The 22426-nt window shown below is 58.2% G+C and overlaps 1 protein-coding gene and 1 long non-coding RNA gene across 2 annotated transcripts; one reads left to right on the forward strand and one right to left on the reverse strand.

The window, feature by feature from the left end:
- Positions 1-4995: 4995 nt before the first annotated feature.
- On the reverse strand, positions 4996-9255 carry SIX3 (SIX homeobox 3). Its single transcript, XM_045883787.2, has 2 exons — positions 8285-9255; positions 4996-6423 (listed from the first exon to the last, which is right to left on the reverse strand). The coding sequence occupies exons 1-2, from the start codon at positions 9103-9105 to the stop codon at positions 6231-6233; spliced, it is 1014 nt and encodes a 337-aa protein (XP_045739743.1). The 5' UTR covers positions 9106-9255; the 3' UTR covers positions 4996-6230.
- A 2569-nt stretch (positions 9256-11824) lies between these two features.
- LOC135361773 (uncharacterized) lies at positions 11825-19972 on the forward strand. The gene is made up of 4 exons (XR_010405714.1): positions 11825-12324; positions 15786-15830; positions 17615-17789; positions 18321-19972. It is a non-coding gene; the product is annotated as an uncharacterized LOC135361773 (long non-coding RNA).
- The last annotated feature ends 2454 nt before the right edge of the window (positions 19973-22426 follow it).

Raw genomic sequence — 22426 nt, forward strand, 5'->3', positions numbered from 1 at the left:
ATAAAATGGAGACCCCCCACTTCCTGACTACTCCCAAGATTAGCCATGTTTCCCTGAAGGTGCTTATCTAGTTCTCTGCCTATCTTCTTTGGAACCCCAGCCTCCCTGGTGTGTGTGTGTGTGTGTGTGTGCGCTGGGAGTGGGTGAGGTTGGGCTAATGGGTGGCCTCCGAGTGCCTAGAGTCAGGCAATGTGGTTTGGTGGTTGAAGTGCCTCTGGGGCCATTTCTATTCTATCTCTGGGTTGGCTCACGCATGCCGTGTGTCTGAAGGCTTCCTCTGCACATCCTCTGTGTGTTTGTTTTGGTAGATGGGTAGGGGCTGTGTTCTCCGCCTGTATTTATTGCTTGTCTGCTCCCTTCCTTGTAGGCGAACTTTTGGCAAGCCCCAGCTGTTATATACAGCAGGCGGCACACTAAATGTTGATTGGTGCTAATGCCGTTTTGCACAGACGTGTGTTTCTTTTTCGTTCGGTGTGCATAGCTCTGTACAGGGTGCAATTGTGAGACGGGGCATGTTTGTGTGTACATCTGTGCAATCTGGGGAGTATGTCCCCTAGAGAGTGTGCCTGCAGGAGAGAGGGAGGATGGTGTGTTCTTGTGTTTGTGTCTGAGGACCGATGTAGAATCTATAAAGAGGAAATCAGAAAGGGGCCCCATGTTGTGTCAGGAAGGAGGTCTGTGGGTGCTGGGAAACTGCTCTGGGGGCAGGTGGGTGTATAAGGGAAAGGCCTATATTGGGTTTCCGATGAAATGGCCCCGGGGGTGAGGTGTGCGTAACATGTGAGTTGAGGGGTGTATCTGTGTCGATAATTGAGAGTGCGTGCGTGCATGCGTGTGCGTGTGTGGAGTAGCCTCCGTCAGCCTGGCTGTGCCTGCCCGCTCCAGCGGAGCCCGGCCCGACGCTGCAGAGCTCAATCAGCCGCTGCATGAATACACTCGAATGGAAAGTTGTGCTCAGCTGACCGGAGAAATCGGAGCCGGCTAGCACTGCTCCCCTCCTCCCCGGCTCCCTCCTGCCCTTCCTCGGGTCAGAGGGCTGCCCGGCCTACATACTGGGACAGAGGAGGCTCCACTCAGCTGGGGCTGGAAGGGCCCAGGGTGGTGGGGAGTTGGGTGGGCCTGAGCTCCGAGGACCTGGGGGCTGCGCGTCCCAGAGGGCTGGGCATCTCATCCCCAGTGCCTGGGCATGCAGGGGATTGGTGAGGGGCCCAGAAAAGACCCTGAAGCCGCAGCCAGTGCTCCAGGGGACAGCCACACAAAGACCTAGGCAGGGACCTAGATGGCCATGGAGGCACGGAAAGACAGGGAGAGGGAGAAGAGATGGAGTCATCCCCTGCTTGGGGATGCCAAGTGCACCCAAGGTGCCACAGATCTGAGCCTGGGCTTCGAGCTCCAGGGACCCTAGTGATGGGCTAGGTCCCTAGTGTGCCAGGCTGGTCAGTTCTCCTTTCAAAAGAAGCTGAGAGAGTCCCTCTGCTGTCACAGCCCACAGTAGGGTTTACGTTCCGCCCCAACTTGGCCCACCTAGGCCTGGGCCTGGCCCTCCCATCACCTCACTGGAGCCCTCCCCACATCCAAGGTCACTGGTCCCACCACCTCCCACCTGAGTCCCAGCCTGAACCAGTCAGTCTCCTATGCCTCCAGTCCCACTATTGATCAGCATCCCCACCCCACATCGTGGCAGCTTCCAGGTCATTTCATTTTAATCAGCTGTATGTCTCACTTGAGATAATTAACTGTGTTGGTGCTGGGCAGTCGATTCTGTAGGATTTGAAGAGGGCAAGAAGAGGGCCAGGGTGGGGTCTGGGGGCCAGAGCTCCAGATGGGGGGAGGAGTGCAAGGAAGAAGAGGTGAGTAGGCTGGAAGGGGTAGATTGCCTTTCTAATCTCAGGCAGGCAGCTTCTAGGGGCCAGTGACTTGGGCACAGATATTTCCAGCTTTGCTTCCCATTCTGTGGCTTCAGGTTTCCCATGCAAATCCTGGATTGCCATTGTTTTTCTTTGAGGGAGGCAGGAATGAAGAGACTATCCCCAAATACGCTGCTATTCTTCACGCCCCTTATCCCCTAGAGTAGACAGCCCAGGTACACAGAGGCCTGCATGCACAGAGAAGACTTCAAGCTCTCCTGCTGGGGCACCAGGCTGAAGTGCGCTGCGCATGCACGGGGCAGGGGCGCACAGAGGGGGTGTGTGCCCGTGCTCAAGCAACACCAGAAGGAGGGGAACTGACCCATGGGCTGCCCTGGGGCTGGACAGAGAGGGTGGATGGTTAATGGTGAGGCCTGCTTACCTAGCCTGACAAGGCTCACAAGAATGCCCATACTCTCCCCAAGACACAGCTCACAGCATTCCCAGGCTGTGGGGGGCTGTGCACGTGGCTGAGCTGGCTTTCCTGCCAACATGGGCTTCCACCAGGCCTCACCCTTGGGCTCTGCCCTGGCTGCCCCTGGGATGTTGACTGTCTTGGCCAGAGCTTTGAGGAACCCAGAAAGAGAATGGGCAGGCAGCCCATAAAAGGAGAGATCTGGCTGGAAAGGGGCGGGAGCCAAATCCAATGTAATATCCTCAGTGATCAGGGTAAAGGGCAAATTGGGGAAGCCAAAGAGACCAACTTCCCTCTGCCCTCTGGTCAAAGCATACCCACCAGGACCCCCTGGCCCCCATTCCTTAAAGGCAGAGAACGGTCAGTTAGGGCTGGGTAGCCTGGGAGTCATATCTGTGGGTTGAGTAGAACAAGGGAATCCACCAGAATGAAGACCCACAAAACACATGTCCACGGCACAGAAAGGCCCTGTACACACGGCACCATGGAGTGGTACCTGAACTACTTCTTGCCCAACTAGGTAAATATAAACTGCCCACACTACACACAAATACCTACCATATAGACAATATAAAAGAACACACATACTGGACACACACTGATGCCCTATACACCCACGTATATCAAACATCACACACACACACACACACACACACATACACATCCCTTTATACGAAGACCTTGAATTGCGTGGTGGAAGCCCAACATTTGGACTTACATACACCCACGCCCCTCACCACAAGCACTCATACCTCTCCAGCAAGGACTCTGGAGGTAAGGTCAAAAAGTGCAGAGCAGAGTTTTGGTATTTGTACAGACCTGAGTAGAAACAGGAGATGAGAGAGAGTGATAGGTGACAGATAGCAAGACAGGCAGGTAGCAAGCTGGTGACACCCGACCAGAACCTAGGCCCCCAAAGCTGAAGGTTGCTATGGAGTCTGATGGCCTGTTTTCTGCAGTGGAGAGAGAGGAATGGGTACTGGATACTCCAAACTTGCTTTCTGTCTCAGGTACGTTGACAGAAGGAGGCATTTTAACTCAGCGAGTTTGTCTTCTGTCCCCATACAAAAAGGCATCTGCTCCCTAGTTGACCAGTCAAACCCCCTCCAGGAGTCACCGGCCGGCAGTGCCAGGCCGTCCTTCCACCGTCCATTCTAGTTAGTCAGTTGGGTAGTGTCCATCCAGAACGTCTATGCTGTCTGAGGCAACCCCTTCTTTGGATTTCAGGCCCAAGTTCTGGGGCAAGTATGAACCAGACATTTTAAAATGCAGGTAGAGGACAGAGCCTGTTATCCCAGGCATCATTCTGTACACCAGAGCAGAGGCTCCATCTGGGTAGAAGCCAGCAGGCCCTTCCCCAAAGTCCTGCCACCTAGGTCAAATGGTTGCCTGAAATGTGGCATCATGAGGAACGCTTCCCAAGGCAGTCAGAATGCAGAGATTCTGACACTGTGTGCCAGGCCTCAGAACTTGGAAGCTCTGGAGGTCATCTACATGCCCTGGATCGAAGGAAGGACGCACACAGAAACCTTCCCCTTCAAGCAAACTTGCCCTGGGCACACAAGGCCCCACTTGCACGCACAGGGCACCTCTGGGCCTGGTGGCCTTTCTCCCTGGCCAGGCCCTGGGTAAACCCCATGGCGAGACTGGGGGTGGGGACAAAAGGAAATCGGAAGTCAAAATTAGTTTGGAACTGGCGCGAAATTCCATGCACGTTTCTCCCTAATCCTCCTCCCTTTGGAAATTAGACTTTCAAGTGAAGGCAAGTTTTCTGAAATTACCTCTTTGACTCTTCGGCTCAGGCTGGCCTGGCCCAGAGTGGCAGAGGCACGGCCAGCCACGCCATCACAGGGAACTGTGGGGGCCTGGGCAGGGCAGGGAGGCCTGGGGCCAGTGGGAACCTGGTTAGCAAAAGGTGGTGAGTTTTTTGATTTTCATTTTCAAGTGTCAGCCAGCTCTGAAAATGTCTTATGGGCTGGAGCGACTCCAGTTGATCCCAAAAGACGGGAAGAAATTTCAAGGAGACAAATCGAGATCCGTAAGGCAAGTCATACAGTCACACAGCCACGAACACCAGTGGCAAGGAGAAGGTCCATCCCGATTGTAGGCCCTACACTCCTTGGACTACCTCCTCCTTTGCTCTCTCTACTCTCCCTACCCTGGCTACACTTGCCCCCAACTCCACCTCACAAAAAGAAGACAAAACCTGTCAGTTCTGCTCTGGATAGGTGGATGGTTGGTTTGGTGACCTTGTGTGTTTACCCTTAAAAAAAAAAAAAAAAACCCACAAATAAGGATAGCAACCAAAAGATGCCAAACACACCCCCAAAGACCCACAAGGGCCGCCGCAGGCTCTAATTCCTGCAGATCTCAGCTGGGCATCTCCTTCTGAGGAAACCGGCAGTACCCCCCATCCCCCTGCACCCTCTGAGCCTTTCGTTCCGGATTTGGCTTCATTCAGTTCTCCTCGGAAAGGCCTGTTCCCATCTTCCCCCCACTTCCACCCCCACCACCTCCAAGAAAAAGCTCCTACCCAGCCTTAAAATTCTGCCCCAGCTCGAGTGGCGTAGTTGGCGTGGAAGTGAAGGCCGGGCGCTGCACCCAGGGCCGCGGGCCCGGGGCGGACAAAAACACCAGTCTCCGGGAATGATAAGAAAATGGAGAATACTGTATTTGCTTTAGAAAGTTTTTACATATAGATAAACACGCAGTTAAGATAACAGTAAAAGCGCCCTACGGGGAGTGAGAGATATCTCCAAAGCAGCTAAGAAATACTTGAAATAGCTTTTGCATAAGAATACTACGGTCTCACTCTCCGCTTCCGCTAGCGACGGGGTCCCTCTTCCTAACCCAGCCCGCCACGCCACGCCTTGACTGCCAAGTCGACGCCAGGAACACCGAGTGGGAGGGGAACCCCAAAAAGGAAAGAGACAGGTGAGCGGGGCGGCAGGAAGGGGGGGGGAGAATGAAAAAGGAAGAGGAGAAAAAGCAATATCATATACAGGCAATTTCTACACATATATTACAAACTGGGAAAATGACCGATCATTAAGATATACATAATTCATATAAAATTTTGAAATAAAAATAAAAATCTGTTACAGTCATAACTATTCTTTTTCCACATTTATAACCAGTACCCACACAGGCAGTGACAGAGTGGAGAGAAAAAGGTGCTTACGAAGAAAATGATTGTCTGCTGAACAAAAAACAGAAGATTGCATCTTGTTTGACCAATACTTGGACTTAAAAACAGAGAAAGAAAGAAGAGCGAGAGAGGAAAAAAGAGAGCGAGCAACAAAAGGCGAGAAACATTTGCTATTTCCCTCTCGAGGAGTTGTTTTTTTTTTTAAACAAATTCTGAACGGAGATGGCGGTTTTATTTTTTTTCTCTTTTTTTGTCTGTTTTGCTTTTGTCGTCTTGTCGTCGTGATGGTGGTCGGTTTTTGTATAGTCGACTCTTTTTAAATCGTTTTAAACTAGAGAGAATATTTTCCCAGATACAAATAAATCGTCATGCAGGTGGGGTGCCGGGTCCGTGGGAACCGAAAGGAGAAGCCGTGCTTGTCCTAGAAAGTATACAATTGTCACCTCTTTTATGTTTTCTGCCCGCAACATCAGCGTTTGTAACTGTCTCTTGGCGTCGCGGTCCTTTGGGGTGGCCGTGGTGGTAGATGGTGGTTGGGGTTGTTGATAGTTTGCGTTTAATTTGTTATTTTTCTTGGTTTTTATATATTTTTGGCCGGGGTGGAAGTGTGTGTGTACTTGTGTGTGTGTATGATTGTGTATCCTGATTTCGGTTTGTTCTGGGGATGGACAAGGAAGAAGAGGAAGAGGAGGAGGGCGAGGAGGAGGAGGAGGGGAAGGAGGGGAAGGAGGGGGAGGGGGGAGGAGGGCGGCCTTGGCTATCATACATCACATTCCGAGTCGCTGGAGGTTACCGAGAGGATGGAGGTGCCGGTGTCCGCGCGCTCCGTCAGGCTGGACACGCTGGTGGTGGGGCTGGCCGCCGTGGACGGCGACTCTGCCGAGCCGTGCGTGGGGCAGCCGGGCTCGGCCAGCGAACGCATGCCGCTCGGTCCGATGGCCTGGTGTTGAAGCCTGCGGGAGACAGAAAGCGGCACCAGCCCTGACACAGCGGCTCTGCCACGGGCTCCCTCAAGCCGCCTCCCCGCGCCCGTGCCCGCGGCCGCCGGTGCTCCCCAGCCTTCCCAACCGCGCGCCCTTCGCCACCACCCCCGACTCGGCTCTCTGCGCTCATCCCCTCCCCCCCAGGCCCCCCCCCCCCGCCCCGCCTCCCGCCTCCAAGCACCCGACTGCTCACTGAACGCCGCAGAGCCCCCCAGCGCGGGTCTTGCTCTCTTCTCTCCTTCCCGGGGCTCTCTGGAGCTTCCCAAGGCTTCCCAGTTCTGAGCCAACCTCCGAGGAGAGGTAGAACCCGAGGCCGGCCGCCTGGGGAGGCCTGGGAGCACAGAGCGGGGCGCCGCGTCCCAAAGGAGCACAAGTCCCCGAGGGACAGGGTGCTTCTTCCTCCCCAGCCCCTTGGGACTCTTTAGCCTGAACCGGCTGCCGGGGAGCGGTGGGGTCTCCGCAGTGGCCCCTGCCCCAGCTCCCCCGAACACACCCAGAGCCGCGGGTTGCTCACCCGCAGCCTCTCCCAAGTAGGACCCGCTGGCTTTGCTCTCGGGATCCCTGTGCTGAGCGCAGGAGCAGGGGCAGAGAGAACCGAGAAGCCGGAAGCAGAAAAAGTGGGGAAGAGGTGCAAGAGAGAAAGGAGAGAAGGCGGCAGGATGTGGGGGCTGTGCAGAGCAATCTCCGGGGCCCCTTTGCCGTACCAGGCAGCCGCTGCCCGAGCCTAGAGTCTCCGAGTTCCTACAAGGAGGCCTTCCCCGGTCCCGGGCACTCCCCCTCTCAGGCGAAAAACTGGCTCACACGTAAAGGTGAGAGGGCCTGGGGCTCAGGCCTGGGCCGCCTAAACGCAAACACACTCACTCACTCCGGGAGCTCAGCCCTGGCCTCCAGCCCCTGGCAGCTGTCAGCAGTTGGGGCCCTGCTCCCTGCGGTACACCAGGCCCAGGGCCTCTGCAGGCTAGGTAGGGACACGGGCTCCTTACCAGGGCTTTCACCCCACTTCCTCCCTTCCCCCTTCCCTCCTCTTTCCCTCCAGTTATGTTTCTCCCTACCTTCCCCAGGCCCAAGTAGGGTGACTGGTCAAGTCCGGGCAACTTTGTGACTTTGTGGCCAACGTGCTGGCAGTGGGGCAGCTCCTGGTGGCTTCCCAAGTTAGTGGACCAAAGGGATGCTCCTTGACGGGTGCAGGAGGGCAAGCACCTGTGTGCACGTACACACACACACACACACACACACACACAAGGCCTCTCCTCTCCACGCCTGGCTGTCGGGCTCCCGGGCAGGCAATCTGCAATGCTGAGGGAAAGAGGCCTGCTCCACGGTGGCCACCGACCTTTCTCCTTTTGTGGCAGAGACCCAGGTTCAGTTTCCTTCCCGTGACATTGTGGATTCCTCCCCGGGTTTTTGCAGTGCATAGAAATAAGAACCAGATGGCAAGGACGGCTTTCCTTCCTTCCCTGTCCGTCGGCCCCCCGGGGAGTGTGGAGCTGGGGACGGGCTGAGGAGGTGGCAGGGGTGCGGCGCAGGGCTAGGGCTCCCAGGGCAGGCACCAGGGGCTGTGGGCACTCAGGACCTCACACACACACACACACACACACACACTCCACCCTGCCGAAAGCCCCTCTCCGACAAAGTAGTCAAGAATCCCACTGCCCCGTCGTCCCTCTTCTGCGCGTCAGGGCAAGCGGAAACTTTCTCCAACTGGCCAGGGGGTCGCGGCTTCTCGCGCGCTCGGCAGCCATCGGCACCCTGCCCCATTCGCCCCCCTTTCAACCCCTCTCTCCCTGCCCGGCCCCAGAGACGGTAGCCAGGCCGCGGGCCCGCCACTGACCTGTTCTTGGCCGCCGCGGCGCGGTCGCGCTGCCTCCGGTTCTTAAACCAGTTGCCTACTTGTGTGGGAGTGAGGCCGGTGGCCTGCGCCAGTTCGCGTTTCTTGCTGGGGTTGGGGTAGGGGTCCTGCAGGTACCACTCCCGCAGCAGGCTCCGAGTCCGCTCCTTGAAGCAATGCGTCTTCTGCTCGCCGTCCCAGATGGTGCGCGGCAGCGGGAACTTCTTGCGCACGCGGTACTTGTCCACCGGGCCGAGCGGGCGGCCGCGCAGCTTCTCGGCCTCCTGGTAGTGCGCCTCGAGCCACATGGCCTGCAGCTTGCCGTGAGACTCCTTGGTGAACTTGTGGTTCTCCAGGATGTGGTAGAGGTCGCGGAAGTTGCCCGTGTGGAAGGCGACCACGGCGCGCGCGCGCAGGATCGACTCGTGCTTGTTGATGGCCTCGCACGCCCCGGGGGCCACGGGCAGCGACCAGAGGAAGCGGCCCAGCCGCTCGATGTCGCCCGTCTCCTCCAGCGTCTCGCAGACGCTGGCCACCTGCTCCGGCGAGAAGTTGAGGGTGGGCAGCTGGAACATGGACAACTCTTCCGGGGGGGCCCTGGAGCCGCCGCCGCTGCCGCCGCCGCCTGCTCCGCCAGCACCGCCGCCTCCCGCACAGTTCCCGCCGCCGCCGCCGCCGCCGCCGCCGCCCGCGCCGCCGCCGCCGCCGCCCGCGCCGTTCCCGCCGCCGCTACTCGCCAGAAGTAGGGAGCGGTGATGAGGATCGGCGAAGTTTGGCAACAAGAAGTGGGAGGAATAGAGGTCTAGGGGGGAGCGGAATACCATGGACTGACCTGAGAGGAGAGGAGAAAATTCAGGGAGAGGAAGAGAGAGGGGAGGAAGAGGAGGAGAGGGGCGATGAGGACCAGGAGGAGGGAGAGGAGAGGGGGGAGGAGGAGAAGGAAAGGAGGGGGGAGCAGGAGGAGGAGGAGGGGGAGGAGGAAGGGCGTAAGGGACACCCACACCCCACACACATCCACACACACACGCACCCGCGCAGCCACATAGAGAGGGAGGAAGGAAAGCGGCCCGGTGCGCGCGCGCAGAGAGAGAACCCGAGACAGAGAGAGGGAGAGAGAGAGAAGAGCGAGAGCCAACCACCGCCGAGTCAAGATTCAGCGATTCCACAGCAATCGCCCTAATGACAACAGCCTCATAATATCTCCCCTAAATCCACAGTGAGTGCAGCATTGAAACATTTTGTTTCGCTTTTCTATTGGTCTGCGGCGTGTCGTTGTGGCGTTGCCACGGCAACCGCTGCCAATCACTGTCAGCCCTGCCAATCAATACCGAGAACGTAAGGACGGTTTTACCACTTAGCCAGAGTAGGGGGGAGGGGGAGAGGAGGGAGAGAGGGAGAAGGGGGAGAAAGAGATTTTTTTTAATCTTTGCAACTCTTAATCTCGCCGCTTCCCCCTCTTTATCTCTCTCTCTCTCTCTTTCTCTCTCTCTCTACCCCCCCTCTCTCTATATATCTCTGAGCTCCCTTCTTCCCTCTTCCCCAAAGAAGTTGATCCAGAAATTCAAAAGGCCATGGACGGAGAGTTGTTGAATGGGATGAGCAATTAAAGGGGGGATTTTGTCGGGAAGTAAGAGGCTCCCCACGCCTGAAGGCCTAAGGCCTTCCCTCAAGGAGAGGCCGAGGGCCGGCCAAACAGGCACAGTTTGCACATGGTGTGCACGTCGGGCCTCCTCTTTCTGCCTATGTGAGCACTAATAGTGGCGAGGAAGAAAGAAGAGATGAGATCATGGGGCCCACCACAAGCTGACCCTGTCTGCTGCTCCCGGGACCCGGGATTTCGGGGAGCATCTGACGCCTGAGAGCGGGAGCCCAGGACTCAGGTTGTCAGAAGCACTCTGGTCTTCCCCAGGCACGACCATCGGCCACATTTACCCCAATTTCATCTGCATTGGATTCCACCCGCTTCTCTTTACTCTGCCCCTGGTCAAGGAGCCTTGATTTCCCCGGTTGACCTGTATAGTAAAATACCAGTACAAATAACAGTACACTTCTTTTTATCTTGAAAAGCAAGCCACCTCTTTGTTTTCCCCCAGACCTCAGCTGTGTCCCCCTGGGAGCTGAGAAGTCTGGAACCCTCTGGAGCCCCCTGACAAGCCCGCTACTCCTACTCCTCCGAGGAGCTCTGGACCTGCCTACTAGTCCCAGAAGGACACTCGAACTTTGGAGGCTTCCCCAAAGAATCGGATAGGCCTGAACATTGCGTGTTTGTTCATATTCTAAAGAAAAAATAATAAAACAAATTTATCTAAGCAAAGTAACATGACAAACCTAAAAAAGACCCCAAAAGGCCCATAGAATAGAGAGAGCCCTCCCTCCCTCTGGCCACTGCAACCCTCCCCTGACCCAGGGCCGGTATGGGTATTTATTCTAAGGTATGTTGCTTTTAAGAAGATGTAATCAGCATCTTTAGCCGGGCCTCCCTTTGTGAGGCTTCTGTAACTATGGAAGTGTGATTTACGCAGATTTGTCGGGGTCAGAGACGTCTTTCCCCTGAGCACTGTGTATATTTAGACAGGACTCGGTTTGGTGTTAAAAAGTGTATATTTTGAATGGGTTCACACACAGTAGCCAACAATGCCCACATTGTCGGCCCGTGTACAACGCGTATTGAAACGCAGCATCCAGACTTCAACTAATCTGCCCTCAATAAAGCTGAAATAATTATCCTAAGCTGCCTTTCCAGAAGAAAAATCATTGAGGAATTCAAAACTCTTTAAAAAAAAAAAAAAAAAAAAAAAGATCTTTTCTACATTCCGATGCAGATCTGGGGGCAAGGCGCGGAGTCCACACCACTTTGGAGATCTCAATGAGGAAGGAGAGAAAGAGATTGAGAGAGAATTTAAATGGGAAACCTAACGTGACTGGGGCTGTGAGTGTCCCACCCCTAAATCCAAGCTCGGGCCCTGCTTAGGCCTTGACTCCCGCAGAGCCAGGCCTCCTGGGCAGAGAAGTGCAAGCTACGACCGAGGCTCTACTCTGGCAGGGAGGCTCTGGGCTGGGCGAGGGGGCCCGCTACCCGCCCTCTCCGCCCCTGGCAGCCGACGGTCGGCGGTCCTAAACCCAATGACTGAGGCAGGGAAATATTCGCTCAAAGGGAAGACCCGCCAAGGCCCACTTCGGGTGATCTCTCCCCTCCAAGTAGCTTGCTCCCAACCGTGAGTCCTTTTCCGTTCAGCTTCGAAGCTCTGGGCGGTCGTTCACAGCGGGCCCAGAAAGAGCCCTAAGGTTGGGACACAAAAACAGACGCTTCATCTTTTCTTCCCGATCCCTTTCTCTCGTAGGGGAAGGATTATAGGCTGAGAGGTGGGAGGGGGAAGGGGCAGGAGGAGGAAGCGGGGGAGGAAGGAATGAAAAAGGGGAGGGAGTGGGTATTGTGCCGCGTGTGGGGGGAGAATTCCTACGGGTGGGTTTCCGAATATTGTGTTCAACTTTTTGAAAGCAGCTCGTGACCCCGAAACTGCATCCCCTGGAGCCGAGGACCCAGGCGCCGGGCGGGCGGGTGAACCCAGCCAGTCCCCTCCCCGTCCCCACAACCCCCGCCTCCGGGTGGGGGCGACCCGGCCTCTCCCCGCCGCTGCCTGGCCAGCCCCGGAGGGAGGCTGGGCAGGTGCCCTCTGCCGAAAGTGCTGAAACCGAAAACCGTCGCCACTCAAGGAGAATTGAGGCAAGTGGGGCCGCGACTCAGCTCTGCGACACCCTGCCCCCAGCCTCGGCCGGGGCTCCTGCCGACGCGCCGCACCCCGCCTGCTGGGCTGGCGGCCGCGACTTGGGAGTGCAAAGCCGGGCGGAGGGCGGCTGCGAGGCGCGCAGCTTTGTGCGCTGGGACAGGGCCGGGCGCCGCGGGGCGGGCGGCCAGCCCGGGGCTGTCAGAGGCTCCCCGCAGAACCGAGCTCCGCGCCGCCCACGGAGCCCACCTCGCTGCCCCGCGACCGCCAGCGCCTCTCCGCTCTGGCCCGAAGCACGACGCCCGCAGCCGGGAGCCCGTAAGTTGAGAGTCCCGAGAGCTTGGTTGGGGGGGGCGGGGAGGAAGGGGAGGCGGGGCGGCCGGTCTTCGGCGAGGATGGCTGGACGAGCACCCGGCGGAGCTGGGAGCGCAGGCTCCGTGGGGTCCCGGTCTAGGAGTGCTGGTCGTGTGGGGGAGGGGGCTATGAAGCACCAAAGCTTCCCCTCCCAAATTCCCAGGCTCTGGGCGTTGGGGAGGGGCGTAGGAGCAGAAGGACCTCGGGTTCCGGGGCCCAGGCGCCTTTCCCGCCGCTCTGGGGGCTCGAGGCAGTGGCAGCTGAGGAAAGGGAGCTGAGCCTGGGGGACATCTGGAGGGGTGGCGCCGAAGGGGGCGCCAGCAACCAGGGTCTCTCAGAGCGTGGAGATTGGGATGAATGGGTCAGCCCGCGGGGCCTGAAGGTCTCCCCTGCCCTCTGGCCGTTCAGACTCCCGGATCTGGGACTTGGAGCCCGTACAGGCCGAGGTCACAAAATTGCCACCACCGTCTCTGCTTTAATCCTGGGCCAGGCAACCGGCAGGACTGCGTACAGGTGGTGCGGGGGGAAAGGGCGTTTGGGCTGCCAAGTGTCTTTCTCGTACTAGGACCTACTGGGCATTTATTTACAAAATCAGCCCCAACCCCAGCAGTCTCAACTCCACCAGGAGAGGTGCCTGAGAGACTCACTCTTTGCTTGGCGTTACCGGGAAAGCCAAGAGGTCCGCAAGCCTCCCGGCTGGAGCAACTACACCCACTCGGCCTTGCTCAGCTCCGTGAGGCCGGTTTGTCCTGGGGGGCAACGGCCCTTCCAGCCCCCAGGACTTCGGGAGGCGGGGGCTGGTCCGGTGGCCCGCGGTTTTGGCCTCCCCGCAAGCTCCAAACTGAGGCGCTCGGCGCGGGCAGCGGAGAGGGCGCAGGGGAGTGAAGCACGTAGGCGGGGAGGCCGTGAAGCCCTTCAAGGACCCCGATTACTTTCCTTTGAATGAAAAACAACAACAACAACAACAACTACTCCCTCCCTGCGCCCCCGCCCCCCGCCTTAGCCTCCGGGGACCCGCGCGCTCGGAGCAATTGTCGCCCGGGACAGTAAACACAGCTCAGTTGCCTCAACTTTCTCCGCACATAAAAGTTCCTGGCGTGCGGGGAAATTTGAATATTTGATCAGCCCCTTTGAGTGACCCTCATTAGCTTGGCGCCCTGCTAAGGCCCCGGCATTGCAAGAAAGCTGCTGGGCCCGGCATTTGTATGCCTTGTTAGCGCCGCTTAATGAAGCTGCCCCAACGGCTCAAAGGCGGCCTCCGGGGCCGACGCTGCGCACCTCTCGGCACCCCACTCTGCCTAATGAGCCCCACCGCCCGCAGAAGGCCCCTCCACCCCCCACATCCTCAAACAAGAGAAGTTTGGCTCTGTCTTGAGCCACCACACCTCCCACTGCCAGGCCCAGGAGAGTGGGCACAAACCATTCCCAGCTGGCTGTGCTGACCCAGCCCCAAGAGAGAGAGGTGGGAGACTTGGGGGTCGTGAGTGATAGGGGCTGGGGAGGAGACTTGTGGCCTCAGGTTCTAGTCCAGGGAGTGCACTACCAACCTCTCCCAAGAGGGCCAATTTCAGATCATTTACCCCAGTTCCTTAAAGATAGCATCTGGACTAGTGTTGGGGTGGCAGAGGGCAGATGTCCAGGGGAGGCTCAGTTTTCCATCCTCCTCCCTACCCAAGTTCCTTTGGGCTCCACTACCCAGGAGACGGGTTACTTCTTTGCAGAGATCCCCTTGGGACAGCCAGAACTGGTGTGCTAGGGCTTGAATCTGAGAAGGGGTGGGCACACTCAACTCCTCAAACTATCATTGCCCTTCCATCCCAAACCCCAAACAGTCAAACTCCATTGGTCCTAGGAAAGGCAACGTGCTCTAGCCTACCTTGTCCCAGTTCCCCTGCCCCAGAAAACCAAGCCTTCTCAGGTCTCTCTTTAATCATGCTTCCAGTCCTTCAGAAACTTAAAGAAAGCATTTAAGCAGGGCCACCCTGTACAGGACCAACTGGCTGCTAGGGCAAGATGAGACTAAAACAGGCTTGAGGAGGAGGAAGAGAGGGAGAACTCTGTAAGGTAGGGGGACCAAAGCCACCATCTACTTCCCATTTTCTCAGTGGGGCAAGTGACATGGTCGGCCAGCAAATCTAAGGAGCCCAGTTAGAAGTTGCTTTTCAGTCCTCTGAAAAAGGAGTAGACTCCCTCTCTGTTCCTTCTCTCCTCCCGTGCCCATTTCCCTGGACAGCTGTCACTCAAGGTCCCTCCTTACACACCCAGCTCTTGGGCTTTTAAGGGGGGTTACTTTTGGGGCTTGGGAAGCAGGCTTCTCTCAGATCCACGTTCTGGGCCTTCTGGAGGTGGCCCCTATCACAAGCCCATAATCCCTCAAGTACACAGCAGGCTGGCCAGGTTGGTAACTTCAGGACCCCATTCCAGGGTGGCCACCTCTAGAAATGAGTGGCACCCAGCCAGCCCTCACCCTCTGCCAAAAGGCCAGCGAGGCCCTGGGATAGGAGAGCCTTCTAAGTCCCCCTGGTCTGCTCCTCTTCCCTTTCTTTCCCCAAGCTCAACTGGTAATGCCCCGCCCCATTTCCCATCCCGGGACCCCCTAATTCAAGCCCAAACTGACGATCTTTAGGGATCATCTCTGCACTGGGCAAGACGGTGCCTGGGCCTTGATCCATCCAAAGGGCAAAGGTAGGAGCAGGCGAGGGAGGAATGAACGATGTTGGAGAGAAAGTGGACCTGAAGCGGGGGTAAAACTCAGCCCTATGGCCCTAAGGCCAGGCCCACCAACTGCTCAGGGGAGGAGGTGAAGGGAGGGGGCTAGGAGTCCGCAGGCTTCGGTCGGGGCAGCAGGGACCTAAGGCGTCGGCGTGGGGGGCTAGATCCAGAGGAGAGGGGCGGGGAGGCGGGGGTCGGGGGAGCGCGCAGGACGGAGGGAGGGGGGGTACGGCTCTTTAAGAGCCACACGGCTGGCAGGAGAAGCGCGCGGCCCGGTGCTGGTAACGCATTGACCCCGAAGGGGATTTAGCGGGAAGGGAGCGGCCGGGCTCCGGTGGCTTTGTCCGGGGGCGACCAGAGAGGCCGAGGCACAAGAATAAGGAGCGACCGCGTCATGAAAGGCCGCACTGAGGCGGCGCTGCTGAGGCTCTTGACTTCTGAGCAGGGCTTAGAGAGCTGGTCCCGGCTTAAGCCGAACGGCCGGCGCTGGGCCCTGAGCGCCGAGTCCGCGGGCTCGGAGCCCTCGGCCTCGGAGCCGTGGGATGAGGGGGGAAGAGGGGTAGCGGGGGACCTGGCAAAGCTGCTTTTTGCTCTACAGCCGCCTAACTCTAGCGCAGAGCTGCTAGCCTAACTGGCAGCGCCAGGGGAAGGCCAGAGAAAGAATTTTCTTTTTCCAACTTCGGCTTTTGATTTTGTGTGTCCACTTCGAGCAGCTCCGGAGCCGGCTGACCCCAAATGGATTCCCAACAGGTGGCCGGGTAAGTCCATTTAAAAATTCTGCTCCTCCATCAGCTCCTCCCCGGCCTCCTTCCTTTTTCCCTACCAGGTTTCCCCCTGGCCTCCCCGAATTCCCTGTGCTCCTTCCTCAGGTGAAGGCGGGGAAGGTGGTGGTGGTGGTGGTGAGAGGCGCCCTCTCCCTGGGAGTCCTCGGGCTCCCAGTTCCAGCCCAGGACTGCTGGCTGGCGGGCCCCGTGAAGCTCCACCCAGTACCCCTAGGTACCAATCACCCTTAGCTCCGTTGTGAGCCCTGATACCCCAAGGTGTGTGTGTGGCAGAGAGCGGGGGGACGCGGGAGGCTGGGTAGGGGAAGACGCGCCGCAGCATCTCAAGAGCAGAGCCGACAGGAAGGGGGCGGGGGACCCCGTGGCCCGGCGGCCTTTGTGTGGGGGGTTACGGCAGAAACCCAACTATACACCCTCTTTTATGGGAGACCCGGGATCGGGCCCGGGGGAGCCCGCGCCAGCTGTTCAATAGCCCGGAGGAGAGCTTCTTGGCAGCCCGGGTGGGGGAGTTGGAGGGGACGAGTGGAGGGAGGAGGGGCAAGCGGAGAAAGGCAAAGGCAAGAAATCCCGGGCGTCCGAGTGAAAAGTCGGAAAATGTCCTCGGAGCGCGCGGGAAACAGGCGCGCGCGCTCGCGGGCGCACATCCTCTCTCTGTCACCCACGTTCACACACGCACTCACACCCACTCCGCACAGGTTGCCCACGCACGCGGTCCTTGCTAGTGCGGGGTCGCGAGCCGCAGCTCCCAAGCCGGGCCGCGAGCGGAGCCGCCCTCCTACTCCCCCCCACTCCGCGGCTGTCAAGAGCCCTTCCGCCCGGCCACGGGTGCCCGGAGAATGACTGGGGGAGTTGGGAGGGCCCCCAGGGCTGCGGCTCAGGGAAGATCTTACCTGCGGAAAGGTAAGGGAAGCCGGGAGCAGGAAGCAGCTGCGGATAAATATTCATTAGGAAGTGTAAGTGTCTCCTTTTAAACCGCGCGGCGCGCGCTCTCGCTCCTCTCTCTCTTTCCCTCCCTCCCTCTGTCCTCTTCTGAGGCTCTCTCCCCCTCTCGCTCAGCCTCCCCCCCCTTTCCTGCGAAATGCCGGGTGGATCCCCGTCTAGCTAACCTGTTGGGAAGCCTGAGCCCTGGGCAGCGCCTCCACAGCTGTTTGCCTTCGCTCTTGGGGCGCGCGTTCCCCATCCTCCCTCCCTCCTTTCGCCCAGCCCCTCACCCCTCCTAAATTACTACATCATTAGCTTTATTTTCCAGGGGGGGGGGGGTTGGTAACGGCGCAGCCCGACGCACCTCCCCAAAGCTGGGCGAAAAGCCGTTGCTATCTGAGTCTGCCCCAACTCCATCCCCGCTCCACATCCCCACCCCACAACCCCACCCAGTCTTCTTTCTTTTTCCCCCTCCTGCCATCTCCACCTCCATCCTAGATCAACCTAACTACCTCATCCCCCTTTCCTTCGCCGCCACCAATCTGGATCCCCGGCTGGGTCGGCAGGTCCAACGCTCGCTGAGATTGGAACTTCAACCTGCATTGGGTGTGGGGGTAGCTCTCTGACTCCCCTTTTCCCACGTAGGTTTTATAGCTTCACCCCGAGTGGGCACCTGGGCATCTTGGGCCTTAGGATCAAAACAAGGGGCACACATTCAGGGCCTCACCCCTCCAGGCCTCAGCCCCCCCCCTCCCCCCGGGGCCTTAGACCTTTGGCCGGGCCTGGGAGGCTGCGTGGAAGGTGGGGGAGAAGTGGCCTCACTTTATGCAATTGGGCAGGAGAGACAGACCCACCGACTGACGGACTGACAATGGCCTTTTACGAACAAACTGACCTGAAGTTAGACGCAAGTCTGCATCTTTCTCCCTCACGCTCATGAGAAAACACATCAACAGGATTCCAGGAAGGCACCAGTCCCCGCACGCTCCATCTGAGAATCGCTTGCAGCCGCAGGCAAGCACGCACACACCCCCATCCCCACCCCTGCCCGCCCCAGGCCAGCGCTTAGCGGGACCCCGAAGGCGAGCGGGCTCGCGAGGCGGCTCCCAGCAGAGGTATATGTCGCTGGAATGATGCAGGACGACCTTGACCACCCTTCTCCCCGCTCCAGCCCTCTAGGCCACTCCAAGGGCTCTAAGAGATGGCGTGGTCCGGGGTGCTTGGGGTGGCGAGGCCCCGCGCTCCCGCAGCAGGCTGAGCTCCCAGCGCCGAGGTGGGGGCGGGAGGAGGGGCCGAGGGGGCGGGCCCAGGCAAGTTCCCAGTTACAAATACGGCTGCTCTCCCGAGGCCTAGGTGGAGAGCTTCGCCCCCAAACACGCGTATCGCTCCCCGCCGAGGCGCCGGGACTTCCACTGTTGGGTCCTGAACCTTCCCCGGGATCCCGGGGCTCCTTCGTCCGTTTGGTGGCCTGGAGGTGGGGTGTGGCCTCGAGCCTCGAGGCGACCTAGCGACCCCGTCTCCACCCCTCCCCCCCTATTTGGCTAGGCCCCGCCAAAATTCGCCGAGACAAGTCCCAGATGCTGTTTCGACCCTTCCAGAAGGGAGCAAGGCTCAGGATCGATCGTCGGAGGGTCTGCCTGTTCCTGGAATGTGAAGAAGTTGGGCAGATGAAGATGTAAGAGAGGCCTAGAGGGCCCCTGGGCTAGGAAGCCCTATTAACCTCGCATCCCACCCAAAGCCCCGAGTTTGCATTTGCACACCTCCTCCTCCCCAAGCAGATCCAGTGGGTTGCACACGTCAGGCTTAAGCTGAGTCACCTGACGGTACGTGGAACGTACATGCAATTGTACGCGAACACACACGGTAGAATTAGAGGACCACTAAGAACAGAATTTGGGGAAAAAAGAAGTGTCCACAGACAGAATCATTCTAGCGCACGGCCCAGTTGTCCAGATGCTGACAAAAGCCACAGTGCCGTTGCCCAGCCACAGGGGCATACGTAGAGAGAGAGGGCCGGGCGGATGGAGGATGCAGGCTTCGAAGCTTCCTGCTAGAGGGATGTTGCCTCCCTAGGGAAAAACTTTGTTGAGCCGACTGGGTGAAAGGTTTCAGGTCAAGTCCAGGAGACTACAAAGAGCACCTCCTCCACCCCAAAGCTGACCCTTTTCCCTTCCTCCCAGCTGGGCTGGAGACACACAGAAGAAGGCAATCCGGGAAAGGTTCATTTGGACCGGGATGGTTTATTTGTTATTATTATTGGTTTAGGAGATTGCATTCTGAAGGAGGATGGGGTGGAGAGCATAGGTGCATCACTCAGTGAGCACCTAATACCTAATGTGCACCTAATGCCTGATACAAACCTTGGGCTCTAATCGGGTTCATGAAGTGGGAGGGCCCTGATTTTGCCCCTACCACTCCTCTTACGCTAAATTTAGTCTTTAAAAAGGTTAGCTCAGCTCCACACCTTCCTGCCTTCCCTTCCAGCCCAGTCCCCTTTGTATAAAATAATTCTGCAAAAGAACGCTCTAAAGAACACCGAATTATTTTTATTAAACTACTTTTCTTAGTGCGATATTGGGAAGTTCTGACCCCCTCCTCCCCTGTCCCAGGCAGAAGTCCCTGTCCTGGCCCAGTGCGGGTAGGGATTGAAGTGGAGGGAGTGATTCTCAGAGCAGCTCTCCTAGAAAGCCCAAACAAGCACACAGATTTGTTTTTGGTTTCAACTCCGTTTGCCTGCCTAGTTCGGGCGAACCTTCCAGACAGTAGGCACCGAGGTCTCACTGCAGGAGAGGCAGGCACAATGGATGCAATGGTGCCCTCCCTTACACTTCACTTCCCTCCCCGACTCTCTCTTTCTCTGAAAGTAGGGGGTGAGTTTGGGAAGATTCTTTTAGACAAAAAAAAAAAAAAAAGGAAAAAAGAGGACGTTCTGGGCCAGCAAGTCGGATGACCACCCTGCAAGGGGCAGAGGAAGGACTGTCTCCTGAAGAAGAGATGAACCATCTGGAAAACACAGCAGGAGGACACTTTTAAACAAATGTAGTTGCCCTAGAAATGGAGGGGGCTTAGGAGTATGAGTAGGGAAGAAGTTCTTTCCTTTGGGGGACAAACACTGTGTCCTTTGAATTTTTCCCAAAGATACACTTGATTCCTGGAAATTGTAGTAAGTTTGTTCTTGTAGATGTTCTAACAATAAAGAGTGAAAATCATTAAATCATTTTAGACTCAATCTTCCTTGGAAGGGCAGTTTCTTCCAACACCTTTTTCTTCCCCCCCCAGGTTTGCTTTTCCTCATTTCCTAGTAAGAGTCCACCTGCTGATACACCTCGGGGAGAGACCATGACAGAAAGAGAGAGAAATGAATAAGAAGGAGACCGTCACTCCCAAACCCAGAGTGACTGCCATTCCCTGTAGCTGAGATTTGTGGCACAAAGAAGCAAACTCCTTTACCTTGGGGGCATTTCTCCCCTCTTTGGGTAGTTTCTTTAGAGCCTTTCTAATAATACATAACAAACAGCATTTTAGAGTTAAAGATGTTTGCTCTTGCTTACCAATTAATTCTACAAGATTCTTCAAACTCAGCTTGTGTGATTTATAAAATTGTGTGTAGGTAAGTAAAGTCATTGCAACATTCATCACTCAAGAAGAAAAGCAGCTCGGTTTCTCAGAGCCCTAAATGCCCCATGTACAGTCGCTGGAGCGAATTTATGTTTCTCTGTGTTTCCTAAAAGCCCTGGTCATCTCTGCTGGAGCCACAGGACTCGGGGCAAAACCGGGGAGGTTTGTGACCTCTTGAGAGGGGAGTACCGTGTTTTTAGTTTTGTTGTTGTTGTTGTTGTAAGCAATTCTTAGTGATGGTGTGAGTTTCTGTCTCTCTTTCTCCCCCCCACCCCCGCCCCGCCTCTGTTTCTCTCTCTCTCTGTCTCTCTCCAAATGAGCCCAGTGGAGTTGCCCGCCTCTTCCTCCGCAGAAACCCTCTGCCTAGATAGAAGCTAACCATTTCCGCTGCCCGGGGCAAAGGACTGAACTTCGCTGTCGGGTCTCAGGCTGGGGCGGGAGCGCGGGGGAGGCGGTGTATGCGGGTTGGGAGGGGACAACCACCACCTTCGACAAGAAAATAAAATAACCAGATCCCGTCCTTTAATCCCGTCCATTAACAGTGTCAATGCGCTGGAGTGGCCGCCACACCTCCAAAGGTGTCTTCACCTCCTGAGCGCCCAGGCTTCCAGGCGCAGCCCAACACTGGGCCCGCGCGCCTGAGAGGAGGTGCTCCGACGGCAAAAATCCCATACATTTTTAACTACAGTGATTACTAAATTAATAGCAGGCACTAAGACAGATGTCAAAACGTCTTGAAAATGTTTATCTGTGAATAATTGAGAAGGTGGTGGGACGCATTATCTGATTGTGTAATGAAATATGTATGAGGAACAGCTGTTTGCGACAGTCCCCTCCCGCCGCCTCCTCAGCCGGGGCCCTTCCCCTGGAAGCAGGAGCCTCGGCGAATTTGGTGGTCCACTTGGGAGCCCACTCAGCCCCGGAGTCACCCCGTTTCCTCACGGAGGACCTCGGCATGGAGTCACCCCCGTCCCCAGCCTCGCACTTTTGGCTTTGGTGGCTACCGCCCGAGCGATCCTCGGGGCCTTTGGGCGGGCCGCGGGCTCGGCAGGCCAGACCCAAGGAGAGCCCGGGCTCGGGCGGCGGTGGAGGCCCGGAGGCCCGGAGGCCGGAGGCCCGGCGCGCGGCGGCGGAGCGGGGCGGCCTGCTCCCAGGCTAGGGCCCGGGGCTCCGCGGCTCAGCGGGGCGGGCCCGGGGTCACCGCGGGGTGACGGGGCTCCCGTGAGGGCTTTGTTCGGCTCTCCTGCCACCCTGCGCACTTCCTTCCAGCCCCCAGCCAGTCGCCCCCCAGCCTCCGCGCCCGCCCTGTTTGTTTTTCCAGCCCCGCGCCCTCCGCCCGGACACGCAAACAGCCCTCGGGGCTGCGTCCGCCGCCCAAGGCCGTGGCCCAAGGCAGGCCCGAGTCCTGCGGGGGCCAGCACGGCGAGCTCGGGCCCCACAGGAAGCGGAGCGAGGGCGCGCAGGAGCTCTGGGGCCCGTCTGGAGCTCCGGGGCAGGGGTCGGGCGGACCGGGGACGTGGCCTAACGGGGCGCACGGCCTCGGCGGAGGCCAAGGCCCAAGTGCCGGGCTCCGAAGCGGCCGGCGGGCCCTGGCCCCCAGCCCCAGCCCGGCAAGAGCGCGGCGGCCGTGTGGGGGCTAGACGAGGACGCCGGAAGGGGCCCCATCAGGCCTGGACCTTGAAGGCGGGTCAGCAACGCCGATAAGCCCGCTGACCCCGTGTGGGCGTGCTGTCCCCGTCGCTGCACGCCGGCTGCTTCGCACGGCGCTGGGACCGTGTCCCGGGCGCGGCACTCCCCGCGGCCCCCGCCAGGTCGGAGGCCTGCCCGAGCCTCCGCCTCTGCGGCCTCCGGGCCCCTAGCCTGCCCGAGCCCGGGGGCCCAGTCCCTAGTCCCTGGCGCCCAGGAGGGATCGCCCCGCAGCCTCCGGCCGCGCTGGCCCTTCCCTGGCCGCCGCCCCTGGCCGCTCCGGGGCCCGGGAGCCGCCGAGCGGGCTACAGATCGGCGAGCCCCGGCGCCCGGACGCCGAGCGTCTA

Source organism: Mirounga angustirostris, unplaced genomic scaffold, assembly GCF_029215605.1.
Source record: "Mirounga angustirostris isolate CCGP_5_RB_7025 unplaced genomic scaffold, mMirAng1.0.hap1 SCAF_10, whole genome shotgun sequence".
NCBI lineage: Eukaryota > Metazoa > Chordata > Mammalia > Carnivora > Phocidae > Mirounga > Mirounga angustirostris.